The following is a 26163-nucleotide window of genomic DNA, read 5'->3' as shown; positions in this document are numbered from 1 at the left end:
CGGACGGCAAAGGAAGGCGGACACTCGGACAGCAACAAACAACCAAACAACGCTGTCTTGTGAGCAAGACTGTAGCCTGTGCCCGTGACATTGTTTTTTTTAGTAAATAAATATGAACTCGACCCGCCTTGTTTTGAGAAAGAAAAATACCCATTTTAGCCGACTTTATGCTACCAGAACGGGAACTTTTGGCTGGATGGCTCAGAGCTCAGATCATCAGATGGAGGAATTGGGAACTGGAGGCTGAGCAATAATGGTGAGTTAATATGAACAGAAAAGACTGCCTGGAGTTGTCAACATAGCCAATGTGAAGCCCGAATTAATATTGTGAAAGGAAAAATATGATTTAATATAGGAAATACCCGTTTTAGCCGACTTTATATCCGCGAAATACCCGATTTAATATGATTTAATATAGGAAAGTACCCGTTTTAGGCGACTTTATATCCGCAATTACCCGATTTTTTTTCTCCCATAGCTCTGTGGGTATAACTCGATCACTGCGTGAGTTCATCTGACTGTCACCTAAACACATCCTGTATCCTCTGTCTGTGTTTGTCTCTATGTGTGTGTGTTAGGGCATTCACGAATAGTGATTTTTAGTATTCGAATTATGCGACCTCAAAGTATTCGAATATTCGACAGGACTGGCCAAACTGACCAAACTGTCAAATATTAAGCAAGCAAGAGGTGAACGTTGTGAAAATAGCCGATCTACATGCTCACTACGGCTCGCACTGCGAGGCGTTGTGAGCATGTAGATCGGCTATTTTCACAATATTTATCTGTGGAACCTACAATTCCAAGTGCTTGTCGGGGTTCTTATGACTTCCTATCAAGCCAAGCTTTATAAACCATGAAGAAATATATATATATTTTTAAAGACAAAACAATACAAAAATAAATATAAGCGAATATTCGACTTAGGTGAACAAAGTCGAATAGCGACTTTGATATTCGAATAGTTGAATATTTGGTGAATGCCCTAGTGTGTGTGTGTGTGTGTGTGTGTGTGTGTGTGTGTGTGTGTGTGTGTGTGTGTGCGTGCCATACTTGTGAGGGCCAAATGTCTTGACAGGTGAGAAGTAGACATTGTGAGGACCATTTTCCTGGTCCTGGACAAGAGAAACAGTTGTTCTGTGGTCAAACCAGAAATGACAACAGTCATTATATAACCAGGTTGCTTTAGCATAACAAAGAATAACAAAGTTATGGCTCCTGCTACTGTATATGTTATGAACAAATATTCAGCACTTAGACATCTGCTCACTCCCATCCCATCATGTGTTTTGAGATATTTTAGTATTTCAACATGAATGATGATGCAAAAAGATGCAAAATGCATCATCATTCATGCTGAAATACTAAAATATCTCAAAACACAGATTGAACACAAAAAATAACTCAGGATTGTGTTGATCGTGTCCCAAACAACAATAAAATAAGATCTGGTTGTCCCAGAGGTGAACTTGCCCTTTAAGCCCAGCTTAAGCACTGAAAGGTACTCCTTTTACAGTTGTTTCACTGCTCACACGCACTCAATACGTGAGTGTGCCTCCAGTACCCATGGAGAGCATTTTCAAACGCACCTTTGATGACTAGAAACCGGTCTGTTTATAGAATCAAGCATCGAGGAGTTAAGACATTCAGGTTGGGGTTAGGATCATGCATGGAGTGTTTAGTTTTAGGGCTTAGAGTTGGAGGTACAGTATGCTACTAGGATGTGTGTTGGTGTCACACACAACAAAATAGGAGAAGATGGGGGCCAAATAGGGGACATGTCTGTTGTGTCGGACTCCTCCACATGAAAATGGCATTCATAAAATCACTGTCCTAAAATGTTGATGTCTGGTACGTGCGCACGTGTGTGTGTGTGTGTGTGTGTGTGTGTGTGTGTGTGTGTGTGTGTGTGTGTGTGTGTGTGTGTGTGTGTGTGTGTGTGTGTGTGTGTGTGTGTGTGTGTGTGTGTGTGTGTGTGGGCAGCAGCCTCTGGCACGACGTGTGCGTGCGTGCGTGCGTGTGTGCGTGCGCGGGTGTGCGTGTGCGTGTGTGTGTGTGTGTGTGTGTGTGTGTGTAACATAGATAGTGATCTGGCTCCTCTGAACGGGCCTCGCTGAATTGATTTCACATAAACACTTCTTGGGGATCAGAGAGCAGAAATTACCTTAATGCTTATAATACTGCGGCAGTAATGACATTACCATAGTGCTTATAAATGGTAAATAAATGGTAAATGGTGCATTTATATAGCACCTTCAACCAAGGTGCTTTTCTTAGATTGTGCATTACATTCACCCATTCACACCCACATTCATACTCTGATGGCGGAGGAAACCATGCAAGGCACCAACCTACTCATCAGGAGCAACTAGGGGTTCAGAGTCTTGCTCAAGGACTCTTAAACACTAACTCTGGGGGAGCCAGGGATCAAACTGGGGACCCTTCCGGAACCCTCCATGTTCTAATGACGGTTTCTCTACCCCTGAGCCACTGCCGCCCCTTATAATACTGCAGCAGTAATAAGTATTCTCAGAGTAAATTATCCTAGTAATTATAATACTACAGCAGTAATAAGTATTCTCAGGAGGGGGCGGGGCCAAAGCACGCGACGAACGAGAAGATCTCGCCGATGCAACGGACACGATTGGAGCCTTTCTAAAGGTTCTTTGAGTCCTACTTTCTAAATCTACATACCGTACTGCAGTGTTTCTCAACCTTTTTTCTGCATGGGCACACTTTTCATGTCCCAAGAATCCATGGGCACACCAACATAATACGGGGGTGTAAATATCGTCACTGTCAGGAAGAAACCTTGTATCTCCAAGTTTCAAATTTGTATGTTTCTTCACAAAGTAAAGCCATGCTTCATCATACAAGGCTGTTTTCACTAGTTTAAATCAATTTTAAAATGATAAATTCAATACTGGCTTTCAAGCAGTTTCAAGGGGCACACTTGACCCTTCTCAGGGGCACACCAAAGGTCCCCAGGCACAGTGGTGGAGAAACACTGCCGTACTGTAACGACCCTGTGAAAGACCCGGCCTGAACTCGCTCCTCCAAGAGAGCTAGCTCTCTTGGCGTCGCTTGTCACCTTGGGGTCTGGGTTTGATTCCAGCTCGGTGCGTGAAGCGTCACAATGCAGCACAGGGCTGAAGTGGTTAATGTATGTTTAGTTAGTATACGTTTTCAAATAATTGTAGTGGAGTAAAAAGGAAAAGTATTAGAATTCGGAAATACTCTTGTAAAGTTAATTTTAAAAAAGTCCAGTACTTTACAATTTACAATTCAGGCAAATTAGCAGACAATCTTAATCCATTGAAACTACTAGTAAGACGCCTCAGGGTGACACATTCTTGGCCATCTGGCCAGTGATATATATCGGAAGAGTTACCCATATATGAGATCCATGTACATATAGTACATCCCTGTTATGCCCATACAAGGAGATCCCTGTCTGAACCAGCCACACAGATATGGGCTGTATGGTATGGTATGGGCATTCCCATACGAAGTCCTGTTAGATATAATATTGATGACATCAGGGACCTCCATATATGGGCATAAAAGGTAAAAGGGATTCTGTTAGAGTGGTTCCCATGACATCACAACATACAATATATTTTATGCCCATACATGGAGATCCCCACACAGATATGTGCCATGTCTTGGCCATCTGGCCAGTAATATATATCAACGACATCAGGGATCTTCATATATGGGCATAAAAGGGATTCTGGGGAATACCCATATATGGACTTTTACATACAGTGGGTTACAACATTTAGCGTCGCCAAGTCTAAAATGACACCTAGAGGTACCTCTAGGTGCCTAGAGGTACCTCTGTCAAACACGCCTCCAAATTCTTAGCCGCGCCCCCTAGAAATGTGATATTTTATTTCAACGTGTAGTGTGGCTGTTCAGCCACGGGGTGGCGATTCTTCAATATGAGTCGACTATTCGAGTCTATTACTTGTTGGTTACTTGTTATCTCTACCTGCATTGTGAGCTTGTAAATAGTTTCTTTTCAAGTTATTTTTGCACTCAAATTGTAATTATTTGTTTAACCCATTTAGGCCTAGGATTATTGACTGCTTTAACTATTGAAAAATAGCAAATATACAAGCTCACATGTAGATCTGCTATTCTTTTTAAATCATGATTTTTTTTGCAAGTCTTTGAATATATCTACTTAAAAGCGAACATTTGTAACTCAAATATTTGCTTCTGGGGGGTCCCTGGAACAACATATTTTGAGATGGGGGGTCCGTGGCCAAATACCTGTAATTTTGGGGGTCCTTCACATGAAAAGGTTTGAGAACAGCATGATTTCGATTTTAGAGGAAGGATTTAGAAGTCGGGTCAAAGATCGGGTCAAAGATATTCAAAGACTTGCACTCATTTTCACAATTTTTCAAAAATAGCAGATCTACAAGCTCACAACACCTCACACTGCAAAGTGTTGTGAGCTTGCAGATTGGCTATTTTCGGCAAATACTTTAGGTGTGGAGGGGAAAAAAGAGCATACTAAGCAGTAAGCACAGAGGTTGAGGTACAAAAGGTTGTGGGGGTCCCTGCTTCATCTCTCTCTCAACTAAGGGGTCCTTGATCTGAAAACGTTGAAGACCCCTGTATTAGTGTATTTTTCTTATTGAACTTTTTTTCCCCACATGATTCCACAGTAGCTTAAGGTGTCTCCGGAGACTACCCTTCCCCCTCTTCACACCTCATACAGACTGGTTCTCTCTTTGCATTGACTCATTTGCTTCAGAACACAACATGCTGTCTATCTATGCTGTCTATCTGTGTCAAACAACACTGTTAAATGGCTATTTCACTTTAAAAGGCTCATGTCTCACCACAGATATCATGTTTGCTTTTAGTCTCTGAGCACATACACTTTTCTTTATAAACTTTAAGAGAACTTTCAGGTCAACCGTAGCCTATACTCCTATTTTGGTTCAGTTTTGTGAGCTTGTAGATCAGCTGTTTTCACCAGTTTGTTTCCTGGGAAAATGTCTAATTTCCAGAGACTCTGTGGGTTCATTTAGGGGGGTGGTCATTTGTACACAGTCAGAGTTAAGGGGAGAGAGACCTTGAAATTTGGAAGTTTGACAAGCACTACTGTAGAACATAGTTAATAAAAACTTAGTATACATTTTTTGTATAGCCTCCTCTTATCACTTGATTAAAGAAAACATTATTTGATAACGTTTCATTGTGCTCCTAAAATTATTTATATTCTACCAGATGTTTCATGTGCCACAAAATACAAAGCGTCAAGACTTGCTTGTAGTCACACCAGTAAATGCAAATACTTGGTAAAACCGGTTTCACTTATGCGCGGGGGAGGGATTGTCCCGGCCTCCCCGAAGGCCAGGACAGAATTGAATCACTGCAGTAAATAGATTTGCCCTCATACCCAGTGGTGGAAAACGTAAAAGTATCAATACTGTAATGTAGCAATACTCTGTTAAAGTACATAATTCAAAATGTACTTGAGCAAAAGTATGAAAGTATTGGCTTCAAAATATACTTCTTATACCCTCTTGTGCTGATAAAAAAGATTTGTTAGAATGAACAAAAATATTTAAACATTGTTAGATTTCTTTTTGAAAAAGATCTACAAGCTAGATTAAAGTGGTTAAGCTGATTTTGATACTATATACTGTATGTATATATATATTCTAGGGCTGGAGAGAGAGAGAGAGAGAGAGAGAGAGAGAGAGAGAGAGAGAGAGAGAGAGAGCGAGAGGCGGAGAAGTCATCAAATGACAGAACGTTGTGACACAAACAATTACAAAATAATTGGTTCACACACTGTCCCAAAACAACACAAACGTGACATAATAATAATAAGCTAAATATAAGGAAACGAAAAAGACACAACTTTTGTTCACATGTTCAATTGAAATTGTTCTTTATTTGGAAACAAGGCAGTAGGCAACATTTTTCCAATAGCCTCATAAAGTTGTTCATAAAGATTTATTAGTTGTCCCAGACACCTGGACAAACATTTGATTGTGGTTTAATAATAATAATGTAATGCCATCATGGTCATAAATGTAGGCCTAATGCCTGTAGAAATCCTTCTCCATTCCTCCTCTTCTGGTAAATGTCAACGTCTCAGAAGAAGATGTGACAATACTTTTCGGTAATCATGACATTTTGTGAGAAAACATACGTTTACATTGCCAAAGCAAGTGTCAAAAAATTAAATAAAAACAGTCTATAAGGGAGAACATGGAACATATACAGTAGGACGGTTGGAGGGGGAGCAGCATAGCTGCATCACAGACAGCCAGGATGTGGGGGAGGGCTTTGACGCTGTTTGGGACAAAGCAAAGGTTTACAGTTGAAACACTGATGGAGTGGAGGACTTCTTAAAAAGAGTAAAACAGTACTTGCTTTTAAATAAACGTATTCAAGAGTACATACCGGTACATGCTTTTAAGCTACTTGAAGTACAAATAAAAGTAAAAGTACTCAAGTACATTTACTCAGTTACTGTCCACCGCTGGCCGCTGGCTGCTGGATGTCATAGCACCCCCTCCCCTGCTGCATAACAGTGCAGTCTGTCAGACTAACCGAAAATGTATTATTATTAGCTATTATTTGTGTTGTTGTAGGCCTAATTAAAACCCAGAAAATAGCCTAAACTGAACACATAGTGATCTATTAGCCCAAACCTCATTTGAAAAATGTCAGGAGTATATGAAAGCCTTTTAAAAATGTCTATAGCCTATTGGCTATAAAACATTTATTGGTTTATAGACAAAACAAGACAGACAGACAGACAGACAGACAGACAGACAGAATAAACAGTCCAGTGTCAGTCCACTGTTAGACTGAAATAAATCATGTCCATTATGAGCTTGCAGATCGGCTATTTCGCTTTTTTTCTCCAGTGCGTCCAGCCTCCTCTTAAGGCACGCATGTTGCTTTCATCATCATCATACCATTTAAATATTAAAACAGCGAAATTAAACAAATGTATTTGCTAATCAACATCAGACTCTGTAGCCTAAACTTGACATTTGTTTAAAAGCATTCCTTTCTCCCTGGCTTTTGTTTCAATGTTAATATTATAGATTTAGATTCCTAGGCAACCAACCAGCAGCATTGGACAATAAAGTCTACATTACATGATAAAGTTTACACCGCTCTGACTTCTGACAGTGCCTGTCAATCAGTTCACACAGCTGCAGTATGTTAGATTGAGTAGACCTCACCACATGAAAGGCAGAGGCACGCATGGACTTTTAATAGCCTAATCATAAGCTAAATGCTCGGGTCTCTCTGAACCTCGGAAATAAACGGATTTCAGGACAATGTCACAGGTCTAAAAAAAAAACAAAAAAAGAATCAGAACGGGACGGAACTGGACAAGACCATTACGGGGCCACTCGGGTTTGGTTTTGTAATTTGGCATAACAAATATATTTCTATTGAATATATTATAGGCTTGACCATTTCTCTCTCTCTCTCTCTCTTCTGTTGGATAATTAGAGAAAGCGCATATATCTGACATGGCCGAACAAGGAACGCTGTCTGTCAGACAGACCCATGATGTTTACCAGGATAAGAAATAACACTAGAAAAGTTGTTATTTTGAGAGAGAAATAGCCCATCCCCGTAGATAATGTCCAGAAATATGCTCCATAGGCTATAAATGTTCCGACCTTCATCTTCCAGGTGACTTTTGTTGGTGTTTCACTTCACCTCGCTAAAAACCTCCTTTTGCGGGACTCATTGAAATATGCGAACAGACGATAATAATATGGATTTGGGAGCATAGCCTAATTACAAAGCATGTCTCATTAAAGACAATATATATTTTATAGTTGAAGGGTAAATACACAGTATAGGCCTATGTAGGCTGGGAACATGACACAGTTCAGTTGAGATTTTTTTTTATTATTTTGGAGGTGGGGGTAGAATACTGTATAGGCTACAGTAGAGCTACATCACAAGTAGACATACAGCCTTTGCAGACAGCCAGGATGTGGAGGCGGGCTTTGACGCTGGGTGACGCCCTGCTCACATTGAAAGGGACAAAGCCGACGTGTGATATCGGCTGAGTGCCAGGAATGCAGTTTGGCCAGTGCTCTCATAACTGTATGCTCAAGCCCTCAGGCGCCCCCTGGACTACATGATTATAAATGTTTATAATTGAGAACTGAGAGGTGCAGTAATCAATGATATATAGACACTGTGAAGTAATGACCACCAAATTGAATTTGTAAATACTAAAGTAAAATACAAATACCTCAACATTGAACTCAAGTAATTCTTAGAACTTAGGTAATACATCATTACACCAACACCAATTACATCAAATGCAAAGAAATAGTAGAATTAGTTGGCTAATCTAAGAAAAACATGGGTAGACACATGTTTTCAAACCAACAAGGAAACAAAGACAGACAAGCGAACAGCAGAGCTTTTCCATAATGAAACATGCTCTCTCTGAAACAGTGGAACTGTTATTAAGTGCTGGTAATAAGCTCATTGTCATGTGAACTGTTAACTTTATAATTATCCGTTTTAGTCCCATAGCCAGTTTTAAATGGACCCTTACAAATACAAATGAGACATTTAATTAACATTTAATGAAAAAGTCCTATGCCAAAATGTATTTTTACACCATTTAAAGTATAATTACTCTCTAGTATCTACAGTAGTCTCTTCTGTGGTTCATTTCAATTAATTTCAATCCCCAGCAAAATAGTTAAACTAATTGCTCTGCTATGCCATCTAGTGTCACTTGACTGTATTGCAGAAGATAAGCTGAAAGGACGGCCTCCTATTTTTAGACACTCCCATCTCCAGAGAGACCGGTGGGTGGCCAGAGGTACCTACAGATACCTGAGGCGACTCAATTTTCTGTGACCCACTGTAGGTGATGTCACCTGTGATATCACCTGTGATGTCACAGTGATGTGTCAAGGGAACCATCCCATAGACTGTAAAAATGTGTACACACACAGCTTCACGGAGACAAGCTGTGACATTTCTCTTGGTAAACTGTGACCTTCGGTCGCAATAAAGCTATAGGATGTCAGGTCAACAAATTAACCTGGCTAAAATAACATGCTATCTAAATTACATTGTAACCTTTGCACAAGCCTGCAGGGTGCATGTACTTGAGTACATGTATTTCGTTATTTTAAACCCCTGCCTTTCTGTAGCCATTTCTGAAAATTGAAAACATGCTCCCTATCGCTCCGCTGTTTTTATTTTAAGAAGCCACAGCCGTGTCTTAAAGAACGTCTTACATCCAGAAATCCCATGAATTTTCCCTTCAAACCTTCAGAAGTGGCTGACAGGAGGAGTCTGTTCAGACCGGGGAGGGCCGCTGTTAGCGGTTACATTTGATGTACCTGAACTTGACGCCGCACACACAAAAAAAGAACACAACGACCAAAGAAAATGTTTCTATGAAGCGAAACCCCAATCGTAACGGGACCGGGACGACGTTTCCTTTATTCATGACTCTACACAGCTCTGTTCTGTGTGCAACGTTCTAGCAAACCTTCCTCTCCTCAAAGCAAGGACCTAGAAGTATGTGGACGCCGTGAAATTGCCATCAAACATCCTTTGTTTTAGGAGGGTTTTTATTTTGATGGGGGAGGGGATATTCACTTAACCACACCTAAGTGGGGGGCGTAAATGATTTTCTTGTTTTTTGGTTAAGCTAAGTGTTAAATACTGTAGCTCTGTATTCCCATAGTAATTGTTATTGTTGCTATAGAGTGTTTGTAACGGTAACGGAGGTTGCAGATCTGCAAGCTAAAACACAGCGCAAAGTCACCCGTTTTGAGCTTGTAGATCTGCTACTTTTGCAATTTTTAAATTTAGATCCTGAAAAGTAACTGTTTTGGACTTGGAATAGGGTTTTTTGATGGATGATCTACGTAGATAGCAGATCTACAAGCTCACAATGTGCTATTTTCTAATAGCCGATGTATACGTGTTCAAGTGGTCAAACCTGTTAACTTGTAGATTAACGTTGGCCAACAGAACGACAGGCCCAACATAGAGGACATCAGGTTGAAAGAGGTTCAGTTTACAGTTTATGTTTTGGCATTTAGCAGATACTTTTAATCCAAAGCGACTTACAATAAGCAGGTATTACACATCACTATAATAAGCAAGATAATATGTCAGTACATTAACAACAGTATACCAAATGCATAGGAATATCAATCTAGAAAAACAATAACATAGGTAGACTACGCACCTAATCAGTACAAAAAAACTTCTAAAACCTAAAAATGCTATCTAGCTTCATGTATGGTCATCGAGGGAAGGGGGAGTGCTACAGTAGTGCTATGGGTTTAGGTGGAGTCTGAAGAGGTGAGTCTTCAGGCCACGGTGGAAGCTAGGGAGTTCTATAGTTCTAAGTGCGACAGGGAGTTTATTCCACAGTTTGGGGGCCAGGAGGGCAAACTGTCTAGGACGAGTGGATTTTTGTCCTGGGGTTTTTAGCGAGGGTTCTGTCATCATCCCTGTGTCGGCTGATCTGAGTGAACAGCTGGGGTTGCAGGGGTTGAACATATTCAAACAGTTCATATCGTCTCCATAGCGGGTTGTTTATCTCAGCTCAGCTCCTCAGTAGCACAGCGAGCTGATCTGTCTGAGAGCTGCAGATTGAGCAGCCAGGAGCCGGAGGGGCTTTGGGGGGGGGGGGGGGGGTGTGGAGCAGGGGGGGGGGGGGGGGGGGGGGGGAGGAGACAAGCTGCGATTCTCCAGCCAACGTGTGGAACTCGCAGCTTGAGCGCCGGCCAGCGCTGGATTAGTGTGATTGATAGAGGGACGATGGAGTCATTTGTTTAGTGTAAAATGGCTCATTTGTGACGGATGTTAAGTCCAATACCCTCCCCCTCCCCTCCCCTCGCTGCCGGTGGGGAAGAGGGGGAGACCATCTCAGTCTCCAAGCCCAAGCCCCCCTTCTTCTTCTTTTTTGGCGTGATTTACTAATCATCTCCAGTTTCTCCCGGCTGCGCTTCCCGATTAACCCGTTCAGTTCGGGAAACGCATCCATTTCACTCTAGATTTTAACCGATTTAACCATTATGTTATGCTTTAGTCGGTGAAAAATAGCAGATGTACACGCTTGTAGATCTGCTATTTTTCAATAGTTAAAGCATAAAACAATGGTTAAAGTGGTTCAAATGTTACCGGTTTCAATGTGTTAAGGCTCTTCTCGCTGCCTGATATGGCTATAAGCCCCGTGGCCAGCAGACACAAGCTGGGAGGGTGAATGAGGTTAAAGGGATCACGCTTCAAATTATCAACGTCTATCATTTCAAGATAGATTTCAACTTGTCTTTTTTTCCCCCCTTTTTTTATCGATGCAACAGCCATGGCTAGTATTCTTTGCGTGCTCAGTGTTCCAGGAAGAGAAATAGTTTCCATTTAGCTTGAAATCCCTGCCAGTGATGTCATCAGCAGGTACATTTACAACATATCATCGCACAGAGCACGTAGACAGAAATGGTATCGTCTTATTTACGGTGAGCATTGGGTGAGGGTTACGCCTCGCCCCGGCCTAGGGGAACCTAAATAAGGCACGACAACATGTGGACTCCCTCCTTTCCAGTCCCCAAACACAGCCAGTCAACACCAGTTAAAAATCCCTAAATACAATGATTCCTTGTCTACTTTGAACAGACATGAGTAAATTATCTCAGGGTAATTCGAACGAATAACCAACTTAAACACTCAAGCTACTAGGAATTCTGAGACTGTCTTCTACTTCAGGCTCTAGAAGCAAAATGTTGCCACTTTAAGGCTTCATAATTAAACAACCACTCCAACTTCTGGCCTTCATCTTCCCAGAATAGCTCAGGTTTTGGTGTTTGCATTACGTGAAACAAACATACATGTAGGAATTCAGAAAGAAAAACCTATTAACTAGGGGTGTAACGATATAGTAACTGTATCGAAATATCGTTTTTAACTTAAAAAATCGAAGTATATCGAAATGAAAACAGCTAAAATCGAATCGTATCGTTTTATGTTGTATCGAATCGAATCGGCAGTGCAAAGAATCGATTGTATCGATACTACCTACTTGGGCATTGTATTTAGCATTTTTAAGAAGAAAAAATGAAAAGGAGGGGTTTAATTACTTTTTCTTTCCATAGCTACACTGGTCTATGGATACATGTGTGTAATCTCTGGGTTCATGTCAAGGTGCAGGTTTGTCAACATACAATGTGCATGTATTTGGCAGATAATCACAGTGTTTACTTATTTATATCCATAATAATACATGTTTCCCTTAAAAACCTGCACTATCCACTCCTTTCACACAAATTTAATTTCTTTGCAAAATAGTTACTATATCGATTTTAAATCATTGAATCGAATCGTATTGTATCGCCATGAATGAACCAATATCTTCCATGTATCGTATCGTCAACCATGTATCGTGATATGTATCGAATCGCTATTAAAATGTATCGTTACACCCCTACTATTAACCTATGCTTACCTTTAACAACAATACATAGATCTTACCTCCTCTAAAGACACACATAAACAAGCTAGTAGTATGAGGATCCATGTATGGAGAAGAGTCCATATAAACCCCCTTCCCTTAGTTTCTTGTCTTTGGTTTGGTTAAAGCTTTTTAAAAGCTTACATCACCGTAGTTTCCTACATTCTAAATATCTCCACAGCATTAACTCTCCTACTGCCAGATTATTTATTTATTTATTGGGTCTGGTGCCATCAAAAAGCGGCTTACCTTTGCGACGTTATAGTAGATAGACAGACAGACATTTATTTATTTATTTATTTATTTTTTGGTTGTGCAATAGTGCACTTTGGTCTGCCAGGCAGCAGAGGGCGGCGTCATGCGAGAATGAATGTGAATTTGCCTGTTATGTGTTGAAGAAGAAGAAGACCAGTCACTGGCCACAGAGCCTTACAGCCAGAGGAAATCAACAAGGAAGTGAATTGTTCTCCGTTGATCTAACGCATAATGGATTTTTTACACCATCACCGCGGAAAATGTGTTTACAGTAGGCGGCCGCGCGACCCCTCATCAGCTTACAGTCATCAGACGAACGAACCGAACGAGCGCCGTATTGGCGGAGAGGTCTTGCGAAATCGGGCGAACGTGAACGTTCAAAGCGTTGGGAGAGTTAATAAACGTGTGTGCCCTCACTGAAGGGCACCCAGCTCAGCTCTGCATGCAGGGATGTTCACTGACACAAAACAAGCACTCCCTCCCGTAATGAGAAAACGTCTGGCTTGCTGTTTCCGCCCGCTGTGCGTCTGTTGAACGCTCTCTGCGGAGCAGGAGGAGGATACTGGTTGGATTACCCCAACTCTGCTGGATCAAACACAATATGCATAATTCATAGGATATTGAATTCTAAATGAGGGCAAACATGCTTTGTGAGAACTGTACTTATAACATAGAGCACATATACTGAACAGGGACGGTTTTGAATGATTTAAACCCCATCGTGGGACATGTGGACATCAGGGACATTTATAATACCAAAGAAAATGCTGATGAAGGCCTGAGTAGCTAAAGCACGTCCGTTTGTCTGAGACCGCTGCTGCTGCGGTAAACAAAATGAATAATATCAAAGAAAGATTATTATGTGAATGCGGACGGTTTCTTTTGTCTGCCGAAAGTCTGTTTAAAGCACTATTTTGTAAGCAACACGCTTAGATCGGGACTTCAGTCCTATATAGCAGTGGTTCTCAACCAATGGTCCGGGGACCACCAGTGCAGTGGTCATTGAAATGGTTCCAGGTGGTCCCCAGCTAAATGATGGGGAGTTGGTAACCAAATGGACTCTTATTTAAAAAACAACATAATGACCCTTATAAAAACAACGATGTGACCAGGTCCATTTGGCTACATTTTACGCTCTCAAAAGTTAAATGATTTTTTAACATCTGCATTACTCAATACAATAAGTCTACACAATTAGAGAATGTAGAACAAGTGTTATTTTGTTTGCCTGTTATCTCTCCTATGTTACCACACCAATTATACAGCATGGAATTGTGGACAAGATCTTATATCCGATAACACAATATTCTACGTTTTGGGTCTGAGAGGCTACATCTCATCAAACGGTGGTCTGTGGCTCAAATGGCGAATCAAAAATGGACCTTGATATGAGAAAGGTTGAAAACCACTGCTATGTTGTATATGAATATGGGGACATTAACACAGCGAGTGCCCACGCATCAATCTCTTTGATGTTGCGGGAGGCCCACGACGCGTTGACGTGTTTACTGTATTTACAGTATTAACTTTAAATCTCACCGTTAGGTTGGGGCTGCGCCTGGATGTAGCCCATTAGCCGCTAGTCGCTTCAAGTCGACGCTGAGAGCATCGCACGGCCGTTTTTCTCTGTATACTCCAATGCATTTCCCCATCTTTAACGCCCTTTATCTCTGATGTTTGTTTTATGGCTAAAACTGTGGCGTGGTGCGGCAAAATGTCCAAATTTTGATCTGCAATGAACAGCTATGATCAACACTGGTCCATACAGAAAGTTACACAATAACGTCCTGTCTGCGCTCGTGTGACCAACTGACGTCATGACGCATGCATTGACGCAGCAGGGCCGGATTCAATACAATGGTGGTGGGCCTGGGCAGCTAGAGGAGATAAATGGGGCTCAATCCAGGGGCACCCAATGTGTTAATGTCTCCTTTCCTTCTCTGTGTCTCTGTACTGCAGGTGTGTGACCTGTCCTTCAGCCTGAAGAAGATGCTCAGCCGGCACAAGCTGACCCACAACCCCAACCGGCCCATGGCCGAGTGCAGCCTGTGCCACAAGAAGTTCACCAGGAACGACTACCTCAAGGTGCACATGGAGAACGTGCACGGAGAGACCGAGGCCTAGCCTACAGGCCCTCCATGGAGGACGTGCACGGAGAGACCGAGGCCTAGCCTGTAGTAGGCCCTCCATGGAGAACGTGCACGGAGAGACCGAGGCCTAGCCTAGGTAGCCTAGCGGGCCATCCCTCATACTGCGTTCACTCATTCCTCCTTCTGGACTTCAGCAGATAGGCACCGAGTATGAGAAGTTGGCCCCGATCATTTTCTGCTCGGGGCCAATCAGTGACTGCGTTTCAACTGCTGTCCGTACAACAAGTGAAAATCTTCTACACGTGTAGATGGTGACGTAGATGCTTGCTGCAGCATTTTCAAAACAACATGGCTGCCCTCGATGCAACAAGTGTAACAGTTAATGCTGAAACAATAAAACAAGCAATAAGTGAAGTTATTTCAGAGTTGGAATCAACAATTATTACAACAATTAAAAAGGAACAGGAGTATGCGCTAGCGGAGTTAGGTTAGAGGAGTTCTGTCTGTCAAGGCAAGTACTCCCGCCCACTTTTCAAGCTGCCTATAGCCCAAAGTCCAGACTTTTATATATATTGTGGGAAGCAATGAGTGAGTGAATGCACAGTATGAGGCTTGCTGTCCAGGCTAACCGAGGCCTAGCCTAGGAGGCCCTGCGGGCCGGGAGAGAGCAATGGGATCTGTGCACAGCAGCAGCCATATTGGAGAGAAGTTGTGCCCCTTCCTTGCGTCCTCCACCGGTGTTACCAATGGTTCTATTTAAGGCTCTGTTCCGTTTAGTGAAGCACTGTGGTTCTCAAACGTTTTGATTTCAAGGACCGCCATAACTCTGAGAGTTACACACCTATAAGAGGCCATTTAAGCCCCTTTTCCACGGACATAGTCCAACACCACACCACTCCACTTGTGCCAGGTTTTCCCACGACAAGGACCTGGGTAGAGTGGTGTGAAAGTGGTACTAAACGTGGTACCAAAAAGTATCCAATCTAGAGTAGGTCTGAGCTAGGCCAAACAGGGCCAAACGCTTCATAATGACCTAGTTCAGTTCAGTTCAGTTTTATTTCGGACATAGTACATAGAAACAATAAACAATAAGAGTGCATTCAAATAGAACAGCATGTTCTTTTCATTTTGATTTTTTCCACCCCCCTTTTTTTCTACCACTCACTGACTGTTCATTTAGACTCTATTTGACCAAGAATGGAACAGAGCCTTAATCGGTATCATTGGTGACGCCTGTGAAGTAAGTAAGGAAGGGGCCCAATTTCTTTACAATATGGCTGCTGTGCATTGAGCCTATCAGCATGGACTGAGAAAACTGAAAACTCTATCAGATTACCGAATGTCCGAGACCGGGTTCAGAAATATACGGTATATGTACGTACATGGGGGAAAGAAAATACCTTGCCTGGAATCCAGACTGATGGCTACGTTCAGCATTTTTTTTCTCACTGCACAGTTTGGAAAGCCTCCTATCTCCGATAGGACCGGCTTCTGATTGGTCAGACTCTGTGGTGGGGGGGCGGGACCAGTGTTGTCCAAAGTAAAACTCGAGTCACTTCTTGACTTGTCTGCGTGATAGAAACTAGGAGTCAAACGGGACCCTGGCCAGACGAGTAGCGAGAGTGAGAAAAGAATACGAACGTAGCGAATCAGTCTCGATTTGAGGCTAGTAAATACCCAGCCTTTTGATATTATACACACATGCCAGAGTATGGAGATGGTTAGCGAGACTTTTCAATAAGAAAACCTGTACTGTATTAAATAAAGTTTAAAAGGGTTATAAATGTGAGATATCACATTTACCGGGGCGGGCCTCAGGAGCCAAACATTTTGTCAGCTGTCTCCAGACCTCGTCTCCCCATCTCTCTCTCTCTCTCTCTCTCATCTCGGTCACATGGACGTGCTAATAGCCGTGACATTTCTTAATGAAAGGTTGGGCTTAGTGACTCTATATGTAGCCTCACGCAATGCTGCCAATCTGTCCCGTCTGAGGCCCAGAAACCTTTTACTGTGACAGCATGGCCTCCCGTTACTGTACCTTTACTGAACATTTACTGTACAAAACTTTACTGCAACTGTTTGAAGGAAGAGACCTTTTATTGAACTCTCTTTACGAAGCAGACTCTTTGGTTCTACTGACGCACCATGCACATGTACAGTTTAAATACAGTATGCCATAACTTCATTCCTATCTGTTCCTTGGTTTAAAAGTGTCACTGTGCCAAAGAGTATCCGGAACGCCGGTGAAATCAAAATCAGTTAAGCTAGCTTAGCTTGCAAGCAGCCTGACTGCACACTCCACAGAAAAAGAAAAGAACGTTTTCATCTTCTCTGTGTTATGCAGTATATCCAGTGCCTTATTTGTTTTGTCTGCATTATAGCAGGGCTTTACAAAGTGTTATGAGTTACTGTCCAAGTGTGCATTGTATTGTGGGCCTGACTTACTGTATACTTTGGTGTAAATATATATCAAAGGTATTCATTTACAAATATATTAAATTACACTTTGGTGTACAAAATGCGCAGAAAATAGCCGATTTACAAGCTCACAACGGGCCGCAGTGTGACCCCGTTGTGAGCTTGTAGATCTACTATTAACGTACAATGGTGTATAAAACAGGCAAAACTGAATGAATGTCCTCTGGAGTAATGTTTCTCAGCGCAGAGAGAACCCAAAAGCGGACGGCGAGACGTTCTCACTGGGTCACAAGAAACTCAAAGGGATCGCTGTGTGTTGCCAACATCCAGTACCATGCTTATATGTCACACATTTAGAACGGGTACACATTATTGTGTATTATTATTTTATGCTTTAACTATTGAAAAACAGCAGATATACAAGCTCACAGCGCGGCACCGAGTGCCGCGCTGCGAGCTTGTAGATCTGCTATTTTTGAAAAATCGTGAAAATAATGATTTTGACCCGATTCTATAAGTGTCTTTTGAATCCTTCTAAGATTTTTTGAAAAAACCTATGTTTCTATGTCAGCAATCTGGCTAGCCATCGTCAAAGAAAAGGTCCTTTTCACTTAACTGGAGCTCAGAACCATGTCAGTGGCTCTCAAACCTTTTCATGTGAAGGACCCCCAAAATGATATGTATTTGGCCACGGACCCCCATCTCAAAATATTTTGTTCCAGGGACCACCCAGAAGCAAAATTTGAGTTACAAATGTTCGCTTAAAAAATGCATATATTCAAAGATTTGCTTTTTCAAAAATAGCAGATCTACAAGCTCGCAGCGCGGCACTCGGTGCCGCACTGTGAGCTTGTATATCTGCTATTTTTTCAATAGTTAAAGCGTTAAATAATGTTAGGCCTAAATTGGTTAAGGGGCAAGCTCGAATTTTGGACTGCGAAACAAAGCAGGGGAACATTGCTCCAGAAGGGCCTATAGACTCTGGTCCATGTTTTGTGTGTGTGTGGAGTGTCTGGAGTGTCTGGACCTGCTCTCTACTCCTACAGCATGTCTGTCACCAGGCCAATGTTGCTGCGCTCCAAATTACATTAGGAACAAAAGACTGACAATCAGCCCGAGGTACTCTGTTCAAAATGTAAAGGAAATGTTCTGTTGGTTTAAAGCGAGCGTCCGCGGGGACCTGGTACTTTATATGTTTACATTGCTGTTCTGTGTTAGCCCAGTGTATTATTATTACGTGTTTCAGTGGAAGTGCAATCCCTGTTTCTCCCCTCTCTCTCTCTTTTTGGTCTGTTTTCTGTATAACCAACCAGAAACCCCTTTTTTTATTTCCCCCTGTTGTTCCCGACTGCCGATTGCAGCACATTTTCCAGTCTGTTGGTTGGTTTGTGTGGGACTGTGAATTGTCACTTCACACGTTTTCTGTTTGGAAATGTATAAAACCTCGTCACTTACCAAACGTCCATTTCCTCCTCTTAATTCTGATGACGTGCTGCTCGGTGGAGCTGTTGACTCAGGGGTCTGCGTGGAAAAGAGTCGATTAGACGTGTAGAGGGGTCTGTTAACCCATTTAGGCCTGGAATTATTGAATGCTTTAACCAGTGAAAAACAGCAGATATACAAGCTCACAGCGCTGCGAGCTTGTAGATCTGCTATTTTTGAAAAAGTCGTGAAAATGTGTGCAAATCTTTGAATATATGTATTTTCAAAGCGAACGATTGCAACTCAAATTTTGCTTCTGGGGGTGGGGGGGGTCCCCTGGAACCCCTGGAACTAAATATTTTGAGATGGGGGTCCGTGGCCAAATAAATATCATTTTGGGGGTCCTTCACATGAAGAGTTTTGAGAGCCACTGACATAGTAGTCTCTCAAGAACAGACTGAGCTCCAGTTTAGTGAAAAGGACCTTTTCTTTGACGATGGCTAACCAGATTACTGACATAGAAACATGGGTTTTTCAAAAAACCTTATAAGGATTCAAAAGACACTTATAGAATCGGGTCAAAATTCGAATTTTCACGATTTAAAAAAAATAGCAGATCTACAAGCTCACAGCGCGACACCGAGTGCAGCGCTGTGAGCTTGTATATCTGCTATTTTTCAATAGTTAAAGCATAAAATAATGATACACAATAATGTGTACTCGTTCTGAATGGGTAATGTAACCTGTATTACTGGGCTGGGAGGCAGGCAGGGGGACTGGAGGTAAAGATAGTGTAAAGTGAAATTGTGAAAAGGTTAAAGCCATATATTCTGACAGTACTCATTGTTATAGAGTGTTTGTTCAGTAGCAGGGCTCTTCCTGTCTCTCAGCTCTTTAACACATATATACTGTCAGGTATATAATTCATTAATTCAGTTCTGCCAGAGTTTTTTCAGTGTTTTTACCTTATTTTTGAGGCTCCATGAACGCACCAACCGTCCAAATGTAATCAGATTACTTCCGGGAACGTACAATGATTCATCTTTTCTTTCACCCGGTGGGGAAAAAAAAGTGTAACAGTGGCCATCCATGCTTTGGTTATGGTCCGTAGAGAAGGGCTTGTTTTGACCAAGAACTGGAGATAGATTCCAATATTAAATACAGTACATCCATTTTCATACATTTTCCTGAAAATCATTCCATTTCATTAAGTCATCTACTATCAGAATTATATAGCTATTTAACACTTACTTAGACAAAGGAAAATCACTCCCTGTAATTCAAGGCAGTGGTTCTCAACCTTTTCAGGCCGCGACCCCCCAAATAATCATATTTTAACTGGGGACCCTGACGAGCACTAAGAGTTGAGGCATTACATTTTGTACAACACGTTCTATTGTGAAAATAGCAGATCTAAACGCTGTGAGCATGTAGATGGGCTATTTTCAAAATGGCTGCCTGTAATATTTGACAATTTGGCCAATGTTTAATTAATAATTTAAAATAAAAGTAATTAAAAAGTCATTCAATTATCACTTTAGACATGTGTAGATACCCTCTATACACTTAAACTGTATGTTGGCTTGTTACTGTTGAGTGAGAAAACAATTAAGTTAATCATCTGGGGAATCCCCAAAATGATTTGGGGGCCCCGACCCATAGGTTGAGAACCACTGGTTTAAGGCAGAGTTTTTGTTGTTGTTTTGACCCCAGTGACAAGGTCACCAACAGGTCAAAGGTCACCTGCTTGAAGTGTCACCATGACAATCAGAATCAACATTATTGTCACGTCACACAGTTACAGGTGCAACACATTGGACGCCATTATTAAATCCATGTAACTTACTGGCGTGCGTGCGTGTCCGTTGTGCGCGCCAACGGTGCCATGCATGACGGGCGGACATGTGGTCTTTAGCGTGGAGAGGACCAAAAACGGACCGCCAGCGATTGTACAGAGGCACCGCTGACTAGGGTTGCCACCTTTCAGAAATTGAAATAAGGAACACCTCTTCCGGGCACGCGGTGCGTGCGTTCCGTGCGCGTGGCATAGCCGCCGGCCGGCGAAAAAATGCAGTCCCAAAACCATGAAATGCATAGAATAGTTATAACTATAACACACAACATGGTATAACCTATATTGTTTTGCAGTTTGAAGTGGCCAATTGTTTCTAACATATGAATAAGTTAATTTTGTATGAAATAAAGCAATGTATGAATGATTTGAACCTGGCTCTTGTATTGGGTCACTTGGTGGTCAGTAAAGAGAAGGTAGTCAAGAAACCATTAAGTCATATACTTAAAGTTTAAAGTGCTTTATTAGCAACGAAGATTAAACATGTTTTACTTTAGGCTGAATAGGCTTCACTAGCCTAAACCTGAGCAACTTTACAGAAATAAGAGCAAAAAATACTTATAATAGTCAGATTTGGCAACACTGCATGGTATTTCATCCAACCTAGCCCAACATGACTTATATTATCAGACCTGGCAACTGCATGTTATTTTTCTCCACACACTGTAGGCTAGGTTGCTTGGCAAGCAACCTTCACTGACGCTGTCAAGCCACGGGTTTGTTTCTTCACTCGCGTCTGTACCTTTGTAGGCTTCTGTCCTTTTTTGAGGCGGTGGAGTATTGTCTGACTTCAGACAACATTTTTAAAGCGTGCGCTGTGCACTGACTGTAACTAGGCAACGGTGATTGACAGCGACATGCAGTGCATATGCAGACAGGGGCCGGGCTAGCGGAGAGGAGAGGAGAGGAGACAGCGACTGCGAGCCGCCTCACAGGCGGTCCGTGCCTCTCCCTCCTTTTGCTGTCTTTTCCTGTGTTTTATTTCATTCATTATTGTTAAATTCTGTGTTGAGGTTTGTGTGACAGACCTTTATGGGGCATTTGGTTAAATACGGAACAAACCGCGTTCCGTATTGGTTCAATACGGAACGCATCTTTTAATTGTCCAATACGGAACGATTCCGTATTATACGGAACGGGTGGCAACCCTACCGCTGACTAACATGGCTGCTTGTTTGCAGAAGAAAGCATGTGAATCGAGCCCAGATCAATCGATCTCAATGAGGAAATGCACTCGGCCGCTAGGCAGCATGGGATATGTAGTGTTAATCATGTATGGTGAAAACGCTCACCGGGTAACCATGGTAACCAGGTAAGAAGTCTGGGAACGTCTTCAGGAGGAAATGGCATCCGTTGTGTTAAATTAAGCTCTTAACATTGCAGGTACAGGAATAGTTAGAATAGAGAGGAGTAAACAGAGAAGAAAGACAGGTCAAATAGCATGAAGGGACTTGCAGTCAAATCGATATCAAAATATTTGGCATAAATACAGAGATATGTTGCGGAGGACCGTAGGGAGGCGCGCGCGCGCGCGCCGCTCACAGGGGACGGGGACGGGACCTGCGTGTTCCGCCCCGCGGGGCCGGGACCTGCAGGTCTACATAGGTAGACCTGCCTGGTCATTGTTGCTACAAGCTGCTGTATATTCTAACCTAATGAAAGCCTCCTGAAATGACATTTTGTCCATATCGTGCAGCCCGACTCTGTACTACTCTGTACAGGAAATATTTTTTCCCCCACCACACGCACGCACACCACACACACTCACTGGTGTAGGCCTACACACACATACTGTATGCAAATGGCGCTGCTGTTCAAACCGACTGTAAATCCTATCACATGTGCCTTTGGCTTCCAGAAAAAAGCCAGCCTAACCATCCCAGTATGTCCAGAACAATCATCACGTCTTGATCTAGCATATTTACTGTTGCTTTAAAGGCATCAGTGGACGCCACAGTAGTTGTCACATGTCACGTCTGGACTCCATCAGTCGGTGCTTGACAGCCTGTATATTGAGATTACTATCACACTCTGACTGCACACTGTGAAATCATCAGCGTCCATTTAACTCTGACAGTGAACAAATGGAACCAAATGGATCTGTAATATTGGTTCCATTTGTACACTCTCAGAGTTGCATGATCAATCAGGACTTACCGCTACTCACCAGTTAAGAGTGGGGTGGCTCAGAGTAGATGACAGAGTACAGCAACTTGCAATGGGCCTGGTGTACAAGATACACTACACCACTATGATACCCAAGTACCTGTCAAAATACTTTATAAACATTAAGGATGTCCATAATTACAACACCAGAGGCAGCGCCACAGATCACTTTCAACCCAGAGTCAAAACCAACAAAGGGTCAAACTCTTTTTTCTGCTATACCACCAAAATGTGGAAAGCCTTACCAAAGGTCATAAAGGAGTGTGGATCACTAGCATCCTTTAAAATTGCCCTGAAAAATCACTTACAGGCAGCAGCCGTTCGCAACTGGTAAAAAACTAACCTAGCCCAACCCTACCCTCCCCTGCCCCTTCTTTGTATATACTGTTTGTTTAGACTTACTGTTTTGTTTTTGTTTTTCTTTACATATCTACTGCATAGTACTGTGTTCTATTTGTCTGTCATTCAATGTTATATGAGATACTTCAATGGTTTCCAGTGGAAATAAGCTTAGTCTTTTCATGGATCTCCTTTTAGTAGACCTTGTACCAGTGAACTGTACCGTCATGAAACTGTACCTTTTCCTATGCAAACTTCTAATAAAGTCTTCAATCAATCAAAACAGTAAGTCATTAAGTGCCTATCCTGGGTATACCCGGGCAAAATAAAATGCTGCATAACGTGCCTGTAAATACAGTCAAGTTGTTTCTCCTTACCGAGGAGTCTGTTCTGTCCATTGAACATCAGTAATGGCGGCGGTTTGTTTACAACGCACGTTGACTTGCATGCAAAGTGAAAATCCTCCATAGAAACCCATTGATCTTGCAACAAATAAGAGGCCTCATTATCTCGAAAAAAATACATTTTGATCCCAAGGCTGGCATTTATCACGGCAAAATAGTGCTTCAACGTTGGCTGTCTTCTGGGTGCCGCCATCTTGGTGGCTTTCTAAACTACATCTGGGTTGAGGCGGAGTAAGAAAAGTAAAGTGACCACAAATCAGCTGATTTTCCGCCCGGCACTTCAAAATAAGAGCGGAAGCCTATGGGAGGAAGTTGGGGCACTCTGCGCCCCTTCATCCCTTCAAAGTAATGGGCACTAAATGAGTAAGACAAGGCAAGTCTATTTGTATGTGTAGTGCATGTAAACAACAAGACAATCCAATGTGCTTTTTAAGTTTAACACCTAGCTTGATTGGAAACACTTATCCTGGAGAAGAAAAAAAACTATATAATAGAATATTTGAATGCAGTCAAAACAAATCAACAATAAAACAGAAAAATAAGAGCAAAAGAATGTGCAGTGCATAAGAATAATTACAAACATTCTCAATAGAATACAGTCCAACAAAGGTGTTTTAGCTGTGGTTTTAAAGAAGTCAGAGTTGCAGTCAGATCTTTAGTCTTCTAAGAGTCTGTACCAGATAATATGGAGCATAAAAACTGAACACTGTTTCTCCACAGGTAGTCCTAATTCTAGGGACATCTTATTAGGAGTGTACAGTAGTTCTATAATTTTAGGTCCGTAGGCCTAATAAAGCTGTGTAGGCCTACAACTCGTCTGTCTCATTCTTCAGAGTGAATGTCTTCTGCGTGTGAGTCTGCTTGCTGTGCCAGTGTGTCGGTGGGGAGTATGGTCTGGTGATGACATGGTTCTGGCCTCGCGTGCGGCCGTGTCAGACCCACGCTCTGTGTCAGACCCGCGCTCCGTGTCAGACCCGCGCTCCCTATGGAGCTGGGTTCACCACAGGGCGCGGCGCGGCGGCCATGCTGCTCACACACGGGGGGCACCGAGGAGAACATAGAGGCCACGCCGCTCGCTGCCAACTGCATGGGGCCCTCGTGCTCAGTGGTGGAAAAACTACTCACATTAATTACTTAAAGGTCCTACACCAGGCATTTAAAAAATAATTTATATAACATTGTTTGTGTCCCAAAAACGTTTTTCAATAGGTTTGAGGCTAAATTACCACTCCTGAATACAGAGCCCCTGCCATTTCTGCCTGGCTTTCAGAGCATTTTCAGCTGCAGTACCACCTTGTCCTGAGTGGGAGGACTGCGCTATTGAGCTAGTTTTGTCCCCACACTCCTCCCCACCTCCTGCTCAGCAGGCCTGCCCACCCCTCCCAAACCCTCTCCCAGCTCCTCCTGCCTCCTTCTCAGGCCTGCCCACCCCTCCCCAACCCCCACTCAGCACACAGTAGTGACATCACAATCGGGACCTTTCTCAGACAGCCCGTTCTGAGACCTGCTTACATAGATCTGCCCATAAACTGAGAAAGACACAATGGTCGGAAATAGGACTTTGTGAGGATAGAACTTGCTGGTGGGACACCAGAAAAATACATAAAAATTGGAAAAATGAAAATTCATGGTGTAGCCCCTTTAAGTAAAAGTATCAATGCTGCAATGCAGAATTACTCTGTTACAAGTATTAAGCTGGTTGCACACTGCACTGCGTTTTTTCGTTGCATTCTGGAAATCCAAAATCGGGAGGCCAGGGAGAGAGAGAGATAAGAGAGAGAGAGCAAGGGACTCAGTGGCAACAGTTGCGAAAATCGAAAAAAATCTACGAAACGGGCGGCAGTGTGCAACGTGATTGACATAAGGTGAGGTTGATTTTTTATTTACATGCTTCGAAATTTCCTCTGATATTCGGCCCGAAAAACGCAGCAATGTGCTAAGACCTTAAATGAGTATAGTTCACCCCCCAATTATTATTTTTTCTATTGATCACTCACGCCATGGAGATCTAATATCTTTTGTTTTTTGTCGCATTCCTAAGACAAAAATGTGATTACAATATACGTACCCCCACTGATTCCGGATGGGGACCCAAATGCATTCGGGTCCCCATCCAGAATCAATGGGGGTACATATACTATAATCAAATTGTTCTCTTAGGAATGCAACAGATACAAAAAAATATTATTGAACTCAAGTCTCCATGGCATGACTAATCAATAGAAGAAAAAAAAAACTCCTTTAAGTCCAGAATTCAAAAAGTACAACATTATTTGTAGAAAAAGTAGAAAGTAGTCATCATGCAGAATGTTCGATCTCACAAGTTTTCAAATGTATTAAAGGATATCTACAGATCTACAAGCTCACAATGCAGTGTGAGCTTGTAGATCAGCTATTTTCAAATGGCAGACATTAGGGTTGAAGTGTTAATGTATGTTTTGTAAAATACTGTAATCCACATCTACAAGGAAACTAGTAACTAAAGTCTTCAAATGTAAAGTATTGGAGTAAAAGTACAATATTTGTCTCGATGTAGTGGAGTAGAAGTAAAATACAAATTCTTCAAAATTACTTAAGTACAGTACTTGTACAAGTAAACATACATCTGTCAGGCCTCTACATGGGGCTAACTCTGGCTCTCTGAATCAGCAGCACTCTGTCTCATGCTGTGGTTCAGTGAGTGACACTTAATGACATGTATTAATGTATTGA

At 42.2% G+C, this 26163-nt stretch overlaps 1 protein-coding gene across 1 annotated transcript in view; it reads left to right on the top strand.

Moving 5' to 3' along the window:
* The window catches only part of prdm5 (PR domain containing 5), a 115305-nt gene extending 98974 nt beyond the window's left edge, over positions 1 to 16331 (top strand). The window contains exon 16 of the mRNA XM_080723776.1: positions 14720 to 16331. Coding sequence (XP_080579902.1) covers positions 14720 to 14884 — 165 coding nt within the window. The 3' untranslated portion in view covers positions 14885 to 16331. The remainder of the gene's footprint in view (positions 1 to 14719) is intronic.
* Positions 16332 to 26163: the final 9832 nt, after the last annotated feature.

The sequence above is a fragment of the Nannobrachium achirus genome, assembly GCF_963921795.1.
Source record: "Nannobrachium achirus genome assembly, chromosome: 1".
NCBI lineage: Eukaryota > Metazoa > Chordata > Actinopteri > Myctophiformes > Myctophidae > Nannobrachium > Nannobrachium achirus.
This window is presented reverse-complemented; position numbering and strand designations above follow the sequence as displayed.